Here is a 16,702-nt window from a genome sequence, read left to right on the forward strand (position 1 = left end):
TGCATAAGCAGTTGTAGAGTTCCACTCAGGGGAATTTGTAACTTTAATCCTTGTCCAAAAGGTATTTAAGTTGAAGACAAATTATAAACTTACTTCTTACAGGTGTACCATTTTACAATTAACATAGTTTATAATTAATGTAATTACATTCATCTAATGTAACCGTCTTTGAGGATTGTGAAAAGCGCTATACAAATGTAATGAATTATTATTATGAATCTGGAATAACCATCAAACAGATTTGGTATGGTAACTCACTCATACAAAAACACAACATTCACAAGAAAACACAATGCACTACTGCACAGTAGTAGAGCATGTTTGTTTTATTCATACCATCACATAAAAGGTTCTAGTCCAGTATGAAGACCAAATAAAGTTAAATTGGGAATGGACAGTGGGACAGCACCTGTAGAAAGCAGAGAGGGTATAACTGTTTCAATAAATCATACAACAGCCTTAAAAACAATAAGACTAAGCTAAACCTATAAACTAAAACTAGACTAAACATATACCTTCAAACAAATTACTGGACTCCATTTAGGTAAAAAACAATTTTGAAACAGACAGCAAAGGTTTTCTTCAAAGATCATTCAGCCAAAATGTTGTATTGGTTTTGCAAATCACGGACTTTGGCCACTGTTGAATAGTCTCTTTTGCTTCTGAATGAAGGTTTCTAACTGAGTGAAATGACCCAGAAGTATGCAACTAGCAATCATGATAGACCTGATTTAATTTTCTATGTTTGCCCTAATGACATTTTCCATCAAGGTCAAGGGAAAGTAGTTAGGAAAGGACAGCAACTATATAACTATTTGAACCACAACCTTTGTTTCAGTCAGTCTGCTCTTCATTACTTACATTTGGTCATTAAACATATGTTAGATGAGTGGTTGTCATTTCAATTCATAGATTTCCATCTCACACTTCAACAATGAATAAACTATTTAATAGTTGCGTCACATTCTGGCTGCCATCAATATAGCAAATACTCAAAAAGGCAGACTCTGACACACATAACACACTTGGCAGTAAACCCTAGGATTGGGATCAACTCCATTTGTATGCTAGCATATGCCTGTGATGTGCAGGCAGTTCAAGGATGCACACCATATAAAGCTTTCTCCATGTAAGCGATCGGTCCTTTCTGGCTTATTGTAGCATCTTATTGAAGATTAACAAGGAGTTGCGCCACTGAAGATTGGTTTTACTACAAAGGTTCCACCTAAATACACCCCATTTAAATCGCTAATTATAACCTTTAACGTGACATCTTAACCCATTCTGGCAAGGTACAAAAGGTAACCATGTCAAGTGTTTATTAAAAATATCAAATGAATCATTGTGCCGATTGAGGAAACTCACATTTGTTTATTCTCCAGAAGGTCGAACACTTTCAAAAATACCAGCTTCCTTCATGCCATTGAACTCCTTCATGGCATCATACTGTTTGTAGAACTCGGCATATGCCTGTTTCCTTGGCTCTGTGACACCATACTAAAAGAGACAAAATTCAATATACCTTGGTTGGGTCTTAACAGTCATAACCACTTGGAGAACATTCAGGTACAACGAATACAATTTGAATTGTGAACTGTGTTGCTTGCATTTAACATATTTCTGATCAAAAGATAATGCCTCTGTTCAGGATCTGTGCCTTGACATATGTGAGCCAATGAAATGAAATATGCTATTCATAAAACAGACTGACCTTGAAGGCTGCTGCTGCCACCAAAGACAGGGCGAAAGCGATGGGCAAGTGGAACCTCAATCGCTTAGCGAGGAGCCCTCGCATGATTGGCTTTTGCAGGGACATTTTCAAATGTCTAAAAGAGTGGGGGGAAAAAACAAACTGGCAATGAACAAACACAGACATTATAAATTGGACAGTAACTACACTAGAACCAGCCACTCTGGCGCACGCTTAGGAAAAGACAATGACAGATTACACATAAAATCACACCAAACCAGACACTGAGAAGTCTATAATGCCCTCTTGTCATTAAAGGTGAAACAAGCATTCTTTAGTGCGCAGGGCGGTGACAACAGAAACTGCGCCCTGGATCACACCATATTATCTAGCTTCGGTGTGGTTTATAGAGGACAATAAAAATACGACATTCCAATATATTCACAAACTTGTTCATATTTAAATTAGACCACTTATCCAGCCTTGGGTATATTACTTTGGGCATTAGTCCAATACCTAATGCTAGCTAACCGTTAACTGGCAATAAACTAGCATCACATGCAGTAGAAAGGGACAATTCGTTTTACGTGGTGGTCGTTGAATATAATCATTTCAAAAATAGTTAATGTAAAATAGTTAGTCATATCTACATAATTGTTAGATATGTTTGTCAGCAAAACTAACGTTATTTCATACCTACAATGTATGTTAAGGTTACTGAACTAGACTAGCGTTGGCTAACTGGCTACATAGGACAAAAGCTTAAAATTAGATCACATAAGAGCTGACTCAACTTAGCGACATGGTGAAGAAAGAAAAATGCAAGAGAATCAAAAGTCGGCTAACTAAATGCCCTAGTCAGTAAGGTTATATTAGGGTGCGACAAAACCATTAGATACTTAGCTAGCTATGATAGCTAACAGGATGTATGGTATCAAGATATAGCGTGCTAGCAAATAGGTTAAAAGAAAAACCAAACGTTTAATTCATTTAAAATACGTCAAGTATTGACAATACCTAAAGTTATGGTGTATTTAACGGTATATGTAAACCCAACAAACTTCATAATCAACAAACTTACCACTTACTGTAACGACCTTCACTAGTATCGGTGAGAAGCACGTAGTCGAATATGTTCTGGGTCTACGTGAAATTAAGAGGGACAATCAGAACTACAAACAGGACCCAACTCAGGACACGAGAAAGTCGTTGTGGAAAACCACCGTCTTCAAGCCAAGCAACGTTGTGAATCTGGACATATTTATTTGTATAGGACTTTGATCTGCCGCACTAAACACCTAACCCATACATTTGATCAAGTTTTCTGCTGCGTTCTTCTAGTCCATATGTTGTTTTTATAAGATGCTAAATGTAAGGTGACGTGTGATTAAATTAAAAAAAACGTCTGATGTCAAAAAGGGAACATTCTTAACCATGCATGCCGAATCGATAATAAGCACAACTAACTGTATGTGTAACGTATAAGGATTGGAAGTATCCTTTTAAAATGAACAACCTGTTAAAGACACAGTTTTTTTATGTGTAATGTTTTCTCTTTAAAACCAACCTTAAACAGACTCGAACAGATATTTAGCAAATACATTAACCTTATTATTATCATTCTTTTTATGAAAATGACTTAATGAAAGTATTGCCAAACACACATTTTGTACACGTATTCAACAAAGGTTGATGTATTGATGTCATGCCTTGCTAGTATTTTGTATTGGTAGTAACACGCCCTTTCTCGACGTCACAACTCGGGAATAATAATAATTAAAAAATGATTTTACCACTAGTAATTACAATTTTTTATACAAGTTTGATCATAAATGAGCTCGGAACTCGTAATTAGGATATTTTCGATAGCACCCAAAGGCCACATATGCTAACGTTATGTCTATTGATTATACATACATTTCAGATGTTCTTTGTTTAGCTAACATGCTGAATAGAGATAACCTAACCTTAAATATAACACTACGGGGTTAATGTGTTTCCTTCTAGAAATGAAAGACAGCTCACTAACGTCCACATGTTTCCTGGTTTTCACGTGTTTCCATTCCCAACCAACGTCAAAAATATAAAAATCTACAAAAGTGCGTGACGGTATGCTTTGTCAAATGCGCATGCATATATGGGGTACAAGGGCGATTGTTGCGTTGAGAAAGAGAATCAGTATCAGTAGTAGTCGTGTCTTTGGAGCTAACTGATAAAGGAAATGATGTGCATTTGGAAGTTACTTATCAGCTACGTTGCTGATCGTTCATAGTAACGTTACCTTTACTTCAAATAGCAACGCAAGTTGGTGCTCTCCGTACTTAGAGTTGAAACTGAAACTTAACACCGCTTGGAGCCGACGGAATAGAACCGGCAAAAGGATCAGCTTGGTCCGTGAGGCAGCACGCGTTTGAGATATTCTCCGCGTCTTTTGTAGTGTGATTGTATGTTTTTCGCTGTATATATTATCTTTTTAACTTGGTAGGATACATGAACGTTTGCCAGTGTCATTTGGCGTAAGATACCTATTTAGCTCACTAGCAACGTCACTGAAATAAGTTAAAGTACAGTGAGATACCATTACTGAAAGCTAGCAATTACTGTCACGCTAGCAAGCTAGTGGATCATTGACGGGACTTGAAAGAAGTTTGCAAGCGTTTCGCCTACCTTTCGTCTGACGCATAACTTAACGTTATATTTCAAATTTGGTCTAGCAGCAGATATTTAAGGTGGGTATTCGTAGCTACATAGCCACGCTGACTAATGTTAGCTAGCTTAGCTGGCTAAAGTTAGCTTCCCATTATATTAGCAGCTAGTAGCTAACATTATTAAACTCATAGCGTGAACGTTAGCCAGCTGACTAGCTAAAGTGGCCACCCGGGAAAGCGCTCAAGTGTTTGTTGGTTCGCTCACCTAACAATTGTTTTGGATTGTGTTCTATGTAACATCTTATCTTTTCTGTATTAGACTGGGCAGTCATGCCTCATAAGCGGCGTTCACAGGGATGGTCTGAGCTGAAGCAGACGGGCAACGAATATTTTAAAAACGGCCAATATGGAGATGCTGCATCATTTTACAGCCAGGCTATTCAGCTATTGGAGAAAGCAGGTGAATTCTAAAGAAATACTTAAGTGCTATTCAGATCATTAATTTTGGTCGGAAATATTAGAGACAGTCCATATATATATTACATAACATTAAACATAATATGGCTGTACATGTACCCTTGACAAACGGCACACTGCAGTTTGGAAATGCTTGGAATAAGAGCTCCAGGCCATTCTTAAATAAATAGTAACTTGCTTGTAGAACGTTGTCAATGTTCACAATAATGGCTAAAAAAAAACTGCACAATTCAACTTCACAGGTCCGACTAAATACCAGGATCTTAGCATCCTGTATTCAAACCGAGCAGCCAGTTATTTGAAGGACGGTAACTGTGGAGAGTGTGTGAAGGATTGCACTGTGTAAGTTCACCCAAGGGAATGAGTATGGGAGTATTGCACGTTATGTGCTAATATTCAAATTGGACATACACTTCACATACCATACTATGATTTATTTGTACACTGTTGCAAACTACAGATTTCTTTCAAGTACACTCACACACTTAGGGAGACTTATTTGAGTTTGTCTTCCAACAGATCTCTTGACTTGGTTCCCTTTGCTATGAAGTCTCTCATGCGTCGTGCTGCAGCTTATGAAGCTCTGGAAAGATACAGACTGGCATATGTGGACTACAAAACAGTCTTACAGATAGACTGTAATGTTCCATCAGCTCATGATGGAACAAACAGGTAAAAGTGTGAATTGTTTTATGGATATGCTCTATGTAATTAGTCAGTTTTAATATTGATAAAAATGATTTGGTTTTCCCCAGAATGACAAAGGTTCTGACTGAAATGGATGGTCTGTCTTGGCGAGAGAAGCTCCCTCCTATCCCAACTGTGCCGATGGAAGTGAAAGAAAAGCTTTTACAGGCGACAGCCCAAGCCCCAGCTCCAGCCCCAAACACACAACAAAATGGTATCAAAGAAAACGACAAACCAGGTATTTACTCGTTCACTCATAAGGATTATCTCATGTCAAGTATGCATTGTTTGTTTTCATTGTACTTTGTACATGTTCAGTTCTAAGTGATGTGGCTATCAAAAAAGGCAAGACATTGAAAGAAGAGGGAAATGCACTGGTGAAGAAAGGAGAGCATAAGAAGGCAGTGGAGAAGTACACACAGAGCCTCAAACAAGACCCTGCAGAAGTCACAACTTACACTAACAGGTATGCACCACCGAAAAGACTGGGGGAGCATCTTTTGATTTTAAGGCTCTTTTACTGTATATTTTTGTACTCAATAGACACTCCAGTAAAATGTTATGAGCTTTTAAATGCTGTCCAAAGCTTGAACAGTGGATGCTGTTAGCTCAGCTCTTGTCAGGCCTTCTCATGTTTTCAGACAGTGTTTGCCATTGCATCCTACGCTGCCAGCTGGAATTGTAATGATGTATTATATACATATTAACTTGTGTAGGTTTTCTTGTTGAGGTAGGCTTATCTTTCGGCCTTTATGTCCATTCATTTGGGCTCTCAAGTAGCTGGGCTATATGGAAGGAGAAAAGTATTTGAATACAATATCCCATTGTAAGCAGTGCTAATGCTAACTTGGATTATCTGGTTCTAAGTTAAGGCCGAGATATACTCAGTTAAGGAGCATGAATTGCTACGTGCTTACGCGTTGCGTTGGGGGTGTTGCCAAGCAATTCACCGCCAGAACAATAGGCTTGCGTAAAATGGCGCAAGTCTAGAAAAATCGCCCGAGACGTGAAAAGTCACGCAAGGGGCTTGCAGGGCCTCTTGCGCTTAGGCCTCTGACCATAAATCGGCCTTTATAAGCTACAGTGCCGCTTGAAAGTATGTGAACCCCTTGAGCAGTTGAGTTTTCTGTTTTACCATGATTTTTCAATTTTTTCATCACCAATTTTCCATAGATGAAATGTCAGGTTTATGTTTATCAATTGCATGTACCTGTTTAGAGGGAATTGTGTGAGTAGCCAAAAAACTACATGAAACATGGTATTAGTGTACAGTGTTTCCCCTAGGTTTACAGCTTGGGGGGGGGGGGGGGGTCGGGGGTCGGCGGCAGGGGCGTGATGCGCCGCGGCGGAGGGCACGGACACAAACACTGAAATGAATTATGATGTTCATGTGTTTCTTTTATTGACAGCAGTCAATATAACATCTTACAGTAACAGTATGCAACAATTATACTTCAGGATTAGGGGTTAGGATAAGCAGTTTTACTTAAAAAATAAGTATAATTTTACATGTTTTATGGTAAAGGTAACCTTAAATGACTTATTTTGTGATCTGGCGGTATATTTATTAACTTGAGCTTCCGGGGGGGGGGCGTTGGGGGGGCGGGCCGCCACCCTAATATCATTGTAGGGGAAACACTGGTGTATGTGCAAAAGTAAGTGAACCCACACCTGCATTGGTCAAGTCAAGCAGGTAACAGATTCGGTGAAACATATTTGGGTGCTTAATTAGTCAATTAAGCAAACCAATCAAATGAAACATCCTTAAGAAAAGGGTTGGGCAACACAGATTAAAAGAGGGGAAACCAACCAAACTACTGTAGTGCCAAGGTGCACCCACACAGATCAACAATGCCGATGGATCTTTCCTTTCGGCATTGTTGATCTGTGTGGGTACACATTTGAAAAAATGTAAAAATCATGGTAAAACTCTTAACTGCTCAAGGGGTCACATACTTTCAAACGCCACTGAATAACTGGACTATCTACAGAAGCCTCCAATTTGATAATTGAGACATTTGTCACCCTGCAGTGTGCATTGTACAGTATCTCTGTATCAGTTGAGTGAAATTCCTTGAGTTTACATGGATTGCACTGTGTTCCAAAGTATCGTAGCCTATGTGCAGTCGATGGGACCCAAAAACAAATGGGATGAGTCCGTGAACCCTTGTTTAGTTTCCTGTAAGCTGGCAGATGAGAATAGGAATAGTCATGTGAATGACCCCAAAGGCTATATCTGTGTACATGCTACAAAGCACAATGATTGGTCAGAAGACCTAAGTGAGGTTTAAAATGTTCTGGATACAAACCGGAATTCACACAATGTCTTACATTACCAGCACAGAACTGTCATTTTGAAAGCTCACTCTTTGAAGAGATGCACTTCCAAAGTTTGCACCTATGGATCTTAGTCTCCTTCCTAAAATGCCCCCTACCAGAGGTTGCCGGTGCAGCACGCAAACAAAACATAGTTGCCCACAGTTAATGTTGAAAAGTTGCACATGAAGCTAGTATACCTAATAGGAATGCCATTTTGTCTCCCAAATCCAGGGCACTGTGTTATCTCTCTTTGAAGAAGTACAAAGAAGCAGTAAAAGATTGCTCAGATGCTTTGAATTTGGATGCAGCCAATATTAAAGCGCTGTACAGACGTGCACAAGCAAACAAGGAGATGAAGGTGAGTGTAAACGTATGCAACTATTTGCCACATTTTTAGGTATGTTTTTAGTCTTTTAGATATAATGTGGAGGACCGCTAAGCACAATATAGTTCTGTAGTTCAGTTTGGACCACCCCATGAAAATACAAGAAAAGCTCTCACAACACATCCCCCTTTAACACCAGTTAAGCATGCTAGCAAGTGCCAGCTGTGCTGCTTTTGGTGTTTGCAGGGTTTTTGCAAGCCTTTCATTTAGATAGCTCACTAGTTTTAGTCTAAAACTACTTATTGCTGCTTTGACATGTGATGTGGATTACTTGTATGCCTTTGTATGAAAGCACAAGTGTTACCTGATAAGAGATCTAAAGCACATCCTTGCTCAAAAACAGGAAATTACAATGGCTAAAATCAGTTTCAAGCATTATTCGTCTACAATCATTTATGAATAAATTGACAGATATGGAAAGATATCCTCTGCAAATAACAAAGTTAAGGATGCACAGATCCTCTGCAAAACCATAAGGTTATGCTCCACCAAGGAATTCAAGTGGTCAACTGAATCTTTGCATGTGGTGTGGTCCATCCTTCTTAATTGTGTCATGGAGGTTATGTGGAATTAGCACTTGACTGAAATTGAAGGGAAGGAGGAGATTCCATTATGGGAACATTTACTGTCTGCTTTATTTATATTAACAAGTTGCTTGTGGATGGAATAAAGCTATAATTCCAAAAGTAATTACCTGAGTAAAAGCAAATTTATAATTTGTGTATACCTGTTAAACATCCAATGCAACTGATTTACTCATATATTATGGAATATGTCTGTCCTTTCAGGAAAACAAAGCATGCATTGAGGATCTGAACACCTTGCTTAGAATTGATCCAAAGAACGTCTCTGCAGAGAAATTATTGCTTGAAGTGCAGAAGACGAAGTGATCTTGTGGTGCAACAGCCCATTGAAATTAGGGACCCTACCCTGACCTGCTGTTTATGTTCCAAGTGCCTACAAGACAGCCTAAGCTCGATTTCTCCTCCTATATATCAATCTTCAGACTTCGCATTACGCACATTTCCTCACAAGTGTGGCCATTGTCAGTTGAATTATCCTCTGCTTTGAAGTTGTGCATGACATAGGAACCAAATGTGGTGAATAGATATTTTTTAATCTGCGCAGTTGCAGAAGGTATTATGAATCTGCGTCACTCACAAAATGTTTGGTTTTCTTTTGAATATCTTTGGGTCAAGAAGATATAAATATGAACATTCACTTGGATATTACGCTGTAACCTTTTTCCTTTGTTAATCCATTGATACTGTCTGAAATGCAAAATACTGACCATGTCGTGTAGGTAATTATGTTAACTGACGTAGATAATTGTTAAGTAATAATACTGAGGTTTAGTTAAGTCTAGTCTAGTCAGATGTACAGGGCCAAGTTTATCAGAGTCACTCATGAATTCCGTCCTAAATCAGAGGATCAGAGGATAGCATATACACAAGTCACACACACCCTGAATTTGGCTCACATAACTCAATAAAAAATATAGGATGTTATACTTAATACCATGTCTGTTTTATTCATACAAAGCATGATGGCCCTTGTTCGCAGGTAAAGATTGGTATTGTTTATATATGCTTTCGTAATGACTACTTGCCGTATTCAAAATGTTTTGGGGCCCTATTTTATCATTAAACACAGCCATGTTAATGTTATAACCAGTTGTTGAGACATATTTAGTTAAGACTGCTGTAAGTACTTTTTTGAGTAATTTAAGATGTATTTCTTACATTCTGAAAGCCATTGCATAAAGGGGGATTATCTCTTGAACTCCTCTGGCCTGTGTAGTCAACAACTAAAATGTCAGTACTATTCAGCTGTATTTATCGATTAGGAAACTTCCAGAGACCTACCTACCAACCAATTATTTTAAACCGTCTACTGGAAATGCTATAAACATGACCTACAGGGTTTTAAATTGACCTTCAGAAAACAAGTTATTAATTCAGTTTTGGATTCCTCCAGTTTAAGCTTACATTTTGTAATGGCTCAGAATTAACTGTAGGGCATTGTTGCATTTGATGACAGCCTTGAAATGTTCACATCTCAGGTCTCACTTGCTTTAAGCAAGAAAATGTTAACTTCATGTTTACATTATTGAGCAAACTGCATATCCAAGTAACTATATAAAATCTCTTGTGTATTTTGATTCTGTCTGATGTTGAACCTTTATGGAATGTGTATTATCTCTACAACTTGAGTTGTGGATCTTTGTGAGAAAGTTCAGCACTGGCCCACTTTTTTCATCCAATAAAAACATTGCATTCATGATTATGTGCTCTTTGTCAGTATGTTATATTGACCTGTTCCTTAAATTATTTTGTACTGAGTTTAAAACAGTACGTTTTAAGTTTCTTTGGAGCGTCATTATAATATGGTAATTTACAAAAATGTGTGGTTTAGATTTAGTCGTAGTAATAACACTTCTGGTCATTCTAATACCAAATAATTAAAAATGATATCATTTTCATACATATTTTACTTCAGTGATTTAATGTCTGACCATATTGTTATGCATTACAAGGAGATTGCCACTTTACATGCACCAAGCCTACTTATGCTAGCTTAAAGAAAGAATGTGTGTGTGCCTGAGTAAATTGTAGAGTTAAATGTTATAGGTAAGCATGCAATTAAAGCCACACTTTGATTTCAAAAATAAAACAGGGAAATTTGGAACTGATAAAACTTTTATTTCACTTTAAATTGTCTTTTACACTTTCCTGATTATAACATGTAAGGTGAAACTAGAACTGTTTTAAAAGACATACACAAATCTAGTATTACGTCAATAACCAGGTTTCTTTTTTTTTTTGTCATTTTGTATTTTTTAAGCTATTCTAAATTTTCACAACCACGTGCGCGCTAAGCAATAAAACCGTCACAGAAGCAAACTTTAGGCAGAATACTGGTCAGTAAAAACAAAGCAATTGGAGATACCAGATATACAGACAGGCTCGGTTCCACATTCACTACTGCATTTTTATCAAGCGTAGAGTAACTGCCATTTGTTCAGCTAAGGGGGAGATTTTTCTTCAGTGCATGAAACATTGTCTTCAGCAAGACAGTCTGAGACAGATGAATTCTACACCTAAGTGGAATGTTATGGTGATGACAAGGTATTGTGACACTGAGTGATATTCAGCTACGTCTTCAAATCTGTCTGCAAAAAGTCTACTCATCCTGACTAACCAAAACCTCTCTCAAAGTCTTCTACACGGTGGTCCACTTCTGAAAGAAATCAGGCCATCAACTCCTGCATACACACACCGGCCCTCTGCACTCAAACCACTTTCAGGCTCTTCGAGACCATTGCTGTTCATCTACTATAGTCATTCCTTATAGATGTTATCATTTAGAGAAGGAAACTTGAAGCATCTCGATTGATCAGTGTGGACTGTCAACTTAAGGCCCGCAGGACAAGCTTAAACCAAGAAAAAAAAAATTGAAAGTAACGGCTTTAAGGTGTTTCTTTGCAAGCAAGTTTTACAACATTACATTTTAAGACAAATTTATATTTACTTCTAAAATTGTTTACAATTTTACAGTTTTTTAATATTTTGTTTTACTGAAGTGTGAGTCTGCGTTATGCAAGGAAAAGGGGGGAAAGTTAACATTTAAGAACAAACAGGGAACATCGTACTGATGTCAAACAGCACCTTTATGTTAACTGTTCATAAACAGCACATTAGGATAATGGTCCAGTTTGTTCGAAAAAGGTCTAGTCTTCAATGTTACACTCTGATGGAATGTCTTTCTTTTCTTTCAACTGAGCAGATGTGGAATGGCAAAACCTAGGGTCCCTTTTCTCTTTTGTTTCATATGCAAAATAAAATGGTGTGCATTACACAGCAAAATGCATGTTAGTCAGTGTCACAATACAGCCTGTTCTACCATTCTGTATGAGGCCACAGCAGAATTGTACTGCCACTCAATCCATACAGTCCTGAATTTTAGCAATCACAATTTATTCATGAAAATGTAGAGAAAAACTAAGCGTCACAGTGTTTGTTAAATTAAACTGACAGTTTAATAACCTTTGAATAAAACCAGCAAATGCCAGTACACTAAGAAAGCAAAAGGAGGTACTATAATGCATAACTTGCAAGGTGAAAGAACATATACCTTTTAAAAATGTTATGAGGGATAAGGGGGGGACAAAAATGGCCTTACTACTCAACTGGGTAAATTATTATTTTCTTTTTCTTCACACACAAGACTTGGCTTGCCAACAACTGAACGTCACCCTGTCACCTCGGAAACTTCTCTGAGAAGGGCACCACTGGTAGGTCAGGTACAATTCATGCTGCTCGTCATACAGAAAGGGATGGTGGGGCAGATGGAGCAGGGATGTATGGGCTGTATATGTGTAAGATAGAGTGTGGGTGGATTAACAGTGAAGTGCAACGCCTTTTAGTTCTCCCCTTCGCCAGCATCGCCCTCGTCACCCTGGTTTTCCGATGTCCACAACTGCAGAGAAAAGTTTGGATGAAGAAACATAGATAGTAAGTTAACCGTACATAGATAATCATTTATAGATCCATAAACAAACAAGGACGTGTCATTTTAGATAAAAACATGGCTTATTTCTTGTCAGCACAACCTGTAAACTGGACCCAAAAAAAAAAAGGAAAAAGACATCTGTACAAAAGCACAGCGGGTTAGAGTGCTTACAGTGAGGTTGTCCCTTAGTAGCTGCATGATCAGAGTGCTGTCTTTGTAGGAGTCCTCATTCAAAGTATCGAGCTCAGCAATCGCCTCATCAAAAGCCTGTAGAAACCAAGTATGGAGGAAATTAGGTACAACTCAACAGCTTCATTTTAATGACTGCATTACCCATGTGAATTATGCACAGCTCACTCCATAGAAACAAATAATATAACACAATACAACAGATCTAGAGTGTATAGTTGGGCACAAACACACTTCCTGTCTAACCATGTTCAACCATGCCGCGTTTTATTATATTGGGAACTGAGTGTCTGCAGCTCACAGGGAGACTAATATGGGCTTTGTTGTTGGCTCTTACCGTCTTTGCCAAACTGCAAGCCTGCTCCGGGGAATTGAGGATTTCATAGTAGAAGACGGAGAAGTTGAGAGCTAAACCCAGCCTGATGGGGTGTGTTGGCTGCATCTCCTTCTTGCTGATCTCAAAAGCTTCCTGGTAGGCCTGCTGGGAGTTCTCCACTGTGGCTGTGATGAGAGAAGGATTTTTTTTGTTTCAGGAGGAGAACTATGGCAAACCATTAACAGTGTCTTGCTAAATTTAAGTTACTTTGGTTACACACAAAAGTTTTGTGACAAAACTTAAAAGCTTTGTGATGGAAAATGCTGTGGATTATCCGTTGTAATGTATTTAATTAACCCGTGCTGAATGTACACGTCAAGCTTTGGGATCAAATGACAAGCCTTTTCCTGCGGATGCACAGGGTTGACTCATTGCCCTTGCCCAGTACATTTCAATCTACTTACTCTTCTTTGCGTCTCCAGCTGCCACCTCAGACAGATATCTGTAGTAATCGCCTTTCATTTTCAGGTAAAAGACTTTGCTTTCTGCCTGGCTAGCGTTGGCAATGAGGTAACTGTCGAGGAGTCCCTGTGTTTCAAAGAGAGGTCAACATCAGTTTTATGACTAACAATTTTACCAGTGGTGCAAATTCTTAAAATTAATTTCCATTTTTAATTAAGGGAGACCGCATACACCCACATACAACCACTTTTTCGAAACACATGTTAAGGCAAGTCTTGCTCACCAGCACATCGTTGCAGATGTCTTGCAGCTCAGTCTCGATCTTCTCGCGGTACTCGCGGGCCATCTGCTGCTTCTTCTCGTTGCCCTCTGTCTTTTGCTCAATGCTGGAGATGACACGCCAGGAGGAGCGACGAGCACCAACTACGTTCTTGTAGGCCACGGACAGCAGGTTGCGCTCCTCATTGGACAGCTCGTGACCCTGCTCCGTTACGGCCTTCATCGCCGCGGCCATGTCATCATAGCGCTCAGCCTGCTCGGCCAACTTTGCCTTCTGTACCAGGTCGCTCTTGTCCATGTCGAATCTGCCGGAGGATAAAGGTAGGTGGGTCAATACATCTTTACACTATTTCCTACATATTTCCTTATATTCCAACTTGGTTTCAGAGTTTAAGTCTTTTTCCATTTTATCTGATAACAGTTTATTCATGACCAAGGCTCACAGAGGGATCGGTCCACAAGAGGGGCTAAGTGGATCTGATTTCTGATGACTGTTCAAAAGTAAAATTAATAGTGATCCTGAATTATATAGTAAAATAAACGTAATAACCACTGCCATAGAATTGTATTATTTATAACTAAAGATGAAATAGAGATTACATTTAAACAAAATAGATCAGTTGAAGAATTAAATGAAATTTCTTCGACAATACAAATGCATTATTTGTGTATTGTGTAACTGCACCCAAACATTCCTGCCTTTAAATTAACGCGAGATGAATCAATAATAACGTCAAACAACCACTGACCAACACAGATCACAACAACCTGCCGTTGACGTTGGGTAACTAAGTTGCGAACTAAAGACCCGTTTGCAGCAAACTGATATGAATGGTAATTTATGTTCGTGTTTAACATTCTTAATTAAAGTGTCCACCATTTAAAAGGTGTATTATGCTAATAATATTTTGCGCAACAAAGCATCGGCATCTGCAAGGTGGCTTTTTCTTTAAGTGTTTGACAAGCTAATCGTCACGTTAGCTGGCTGGAACGGTAAGCTAGGTGTTCACACCACTGCGACAACGCCCAGGGGAGGGTGTTAGCGTAGCTTGGGAACTACGTTACAATTAAGCATGACCAAATCGATGTGTCTGATCGATAAACAGCAACCAGGTGCGAATGTTCTGTCGGTTAATGCTGCTTGTCACATTGCTATAACGTAAACGTTAGCCCGCAATCCCATAAAAGACACCGATTAACCAAAAATAGCTAACATTAGGTAGCTAGCTAGCGTTCTAAACTCAGCTAACATTACGAAGCGTTTAGACGTCAACATAATTGTATGAACATGAGTCTATCGAGATGATTATAGTTATATACAATTTTACATGATTGTAAAAGTGTACCGATAGCGTCAAGTAAGTACGTTACGATGGCCGTCGCCATAACGGCTTTATAGTCTAAGGTTGGAAACCAGCTATAACAACCCTATCGCTAACGTATTATTGGGTTGCACTGATAGCCATCGAGACACGGCCTGACAAGTCCCAACCCTTAGCAAACAAAATTACACAACCGTCAGGTACCTTACAGTATCTATACTTAGGCTACATATCGACACGCCAAATTGGAGATTAACCCTTCTATATCTATGCCGCAAGACCAAAAGCTAGCTGGCTTGAAGAGTGAAACATTAGCAATATGCACACTGCAAAATACTGCACTGCAGTGCGTTCAAAAATCGGTAGTTCGCTAGCAAGCTACATGATTAGCTGTATTTCAAGCGATGGCTAGCGAATTGCTAGCTCATATTAGCCTTCCGACTCTAGGTAGCGTACCTTACCGTTACTCGCTAACGTTACGCCCTCTCAGTCACATTCCCTTGTGGAATTTAGCTAGCTCATCAGATAGAAGTATAGCTATTGCTCTAACAAATTAATCGCACACATTCAATTCACCCGAGTGACCGAAAAAGGCAAAAACTATCAATGACATTTTATTGTTCTCGCATGGCAAAGGCCCGTGCACAGCTAGCTAGCAATACCGTCACCACCTAATTTTGCTGGATAGCGTAACTAACTGGCTAGCCTACTATCACGACGGCCAGCTAAATGAAATCAGAGTAGCTGTAGCATAGCGACATGCTACGTGTTTTGTGTTTGGAGTAACACTGCGAGATTTTGTCAAGGGTGTATACATGACATGACAAACCTAAAAAATAGCATGCTGCAACTACATTTGAGAGGTCTAGCTCGCTATACATCACACGCCTCGGCCTAAGTCCTTGTACCCAGCCCCAAACCACAATAGGCACCTTCCGCCATTGACAACGGTGGGTGCCATCACTGCAATATTACGAACATAAGTGAAGGCTTATCGATTAGCTTGGGATATTATAATCGTATCTCTTAAAGGGAACTCACATTTAAAATGTATTTTGAATCCTTTTTTTCTCTGAACAATTGCAGTATCAAGCTGTCCTCCGTTTCGTTGCTCGGGATATTCAGGGCAGTACCACTTCCGCTCTCCCTGACACTTCCGCTTCCTCTAAACCGCACCCCTCCCCCCGCCAGTATCTATGGTAACCTCTATCCGGGGTTTCCTAGGCATTTTACAGGGCGGTTGACGTCATGTGGACCATGGTAACCATCGATGGGTGACGTCTGTAATCACCATAGTAACAGTTTCCAGGAGGCATTTGACAGCTACAAAATGACAGGTGGAGATCACCTCAAATTAAAACATAGGCCAACTTGGTCTTGGTAAGAAGTTTGCAGTATCAAGAATGAAGGCTACTT

At 39.1% G+C, this 16,702-nt stretch overlaps 3 protein-coding genes across 6 annotated transcripts; 1 reads left to right on the top strand and 2 right to left on the bottom strand.

Moving 5' to 3' along the window:
- Positions 1-276: 276 nt before the first annotated feature.
- cox6c (cytochrome c oxidase subunit 6C) lies at positions 277-2,902 on the bottom strand. 2 transcript variants are annotated; one of them, XM_080845695.1, is made up of 4 exons: positions 2,772-2,902; positions 1,712-1,826; positions 1,366-1,497; positions 277-409 (listed from the first exon to the last, which is right to left on the bottom strand). In XM_080845695.1, exons 2-3 carry the CDS (start codon positions 1,814-1,816, stop codon positions 1,372-1,374), a joined length of 231 nt encoding a protein of 76 aa, XP_080701821.1. In that variant the 5' UTR covers positions 1,817-1,826; positions 2,772-2,902; the 3' UTR covers positions 277-409; positions 1,366-1,371. The 2 variants fall into 2 exon arrangements, with proteins under 2 accessions (XP_080701821.1, XP_080701822.1); XM_080845696.1 differs by having other exon boundaries at positions 2,779-2,873.
- A 1,146-nt stretch (positions 2,903-4,048) lies between these two features.
- Positions 4,049-10,458, top strand: tomm34 (translocase of outer mitochondrial membrane 34). 3 transcript variants are annotated; one of them, XM_080846333.1, is made up of 8 exons: positions 4,049-4,419; positions 4,658-4,798; positions 5,058-5,157; positions 5,335-5,487; positions 5,571-5,740; positions 5,848-5,968; positions 8,053-8,179; positions 8,995-10,458. In XM_080846333.1, the coding sequence occupies exons 2-8, from the start codon at positions 4,669-4,671 to the stop codon at positions 9,094-9,096; spliced, it is 903 nt and encodes a 300-aa protein (XP_080702459.1). In that variant the 5' UTR covers positions 4,049-4,419; positions 4,658-4,668; the 3' UTR covers positions 9,097-10,458. The 3 variants fall into 3 exon arrangements, with proteins under 3 accessions (XP_080702459.1, XP_080702457.1, XP_080702458.1); XM_080846331.1 differs by having other exon boundaries at positions 4,052-4,419; positions 5,821-5,968; XM_080846332.1 differs by having other exon boundaries at positions 4,071-4,134; positions 5,821-5,968.
- A 1,762-nt stretch (positions 10,459-12,220) lies between these two features.
- ywhaba (tyrosine 3-monooxygenase/tryptophan 5-monooxygenase activation protein, beta polypeptide a) lies at positions 12,221-16,446 on the bottom strand. The gene is made up of 6 exons (XM_080846797.1): positions 16,328-16,446; positions 13,969-14,269; positions 13,688-13,811; positions 13,245-13,408; positions 12,890-12,985; positions 12,221-12,685 (listed from the first exon to the last, which is right to left on the bottom strand). The coding sequence occupies exons 2-6, from the start codon at positions 14,260-14,262 to the stop codon at positions 12,629-12,631; spliced, it is 735 nt and encodes a 244-aa protein (XP_080702923.1). The 5' UTR covers positions 14,263-14,269; positions 16,328-16,446; the 3' UTR covers positions 12,221-12,628.
- Positions 16,447-16,702: the final 256 nt, after the last annotated feature.

The sequence above is a fragment of the Sprattus sprattus genome (assembly GCF_963457725.1).
Source record: "Sprattus sprattus genome assembly, chromosome: 10".
Lineage (NCBI taxonomy): Eukaryota > Metazoa > Chordata > Actinopteri > Clupeiformes > Clupeidae > Sprattus > Sprattus sprattus.

Coding starts and splice junctions, on each gene's coding strand:
- tomm34 (XM_080846331.1), top strand. CDS start 4,669: ATGCCTCATAAGCGGCGTTCACAGGGATGGTCTGAGCTGAAGCAGACG. Junction 5,158..5,334: donor TGTGTGAAGGATTGCACTGT/GTAAGTTCACCC, acceptor GTCTTCCAACAG/ATCTCTTGACTTGGTTCCCT. Junction 5,741..5,820: donor CAAAGAAAACGACAAACCAG/GTATTTACTCGT, acceptor GTACATGTTCAG/TTCTAAGTGATGTGGCTATC.
- cox6c (XM_080845695.1), bottom strand. CDS start 1,816: ATGTCCCTGCAAAAGCCAATCATGCGAGGGCTCCTCGCTAAGCGATTG. Junction 1,498..1,711: donor TGGCAGCAGCAGCCTTCAAG/GTCAGTCTGTTT, acceptor TGTCTCTTTTAG/TATGGTGTCACAGAGCCAAG.
- ywhaba (XM_080846797.1), bottom strand. CDS start 14,262: ATGGACAAGAGCGACCTGGTACAGAAGGCAAAGTTGGCCGAGCAGGCT. Junction 13,409..13,687: donor AGCTGGAGACGCAAAGAAGA/GTAAGTAGATTG, acceptor CTCTCATCACAG/CCACAGTGGAGAACTCCCAG. Junction 12,686..12,889: donor TACTAAGGGACAACCTCACT/GTAAGCACTCTA, acceptor TTTTCTCTGCAG/TTGTGGACATCGGAAAACCA.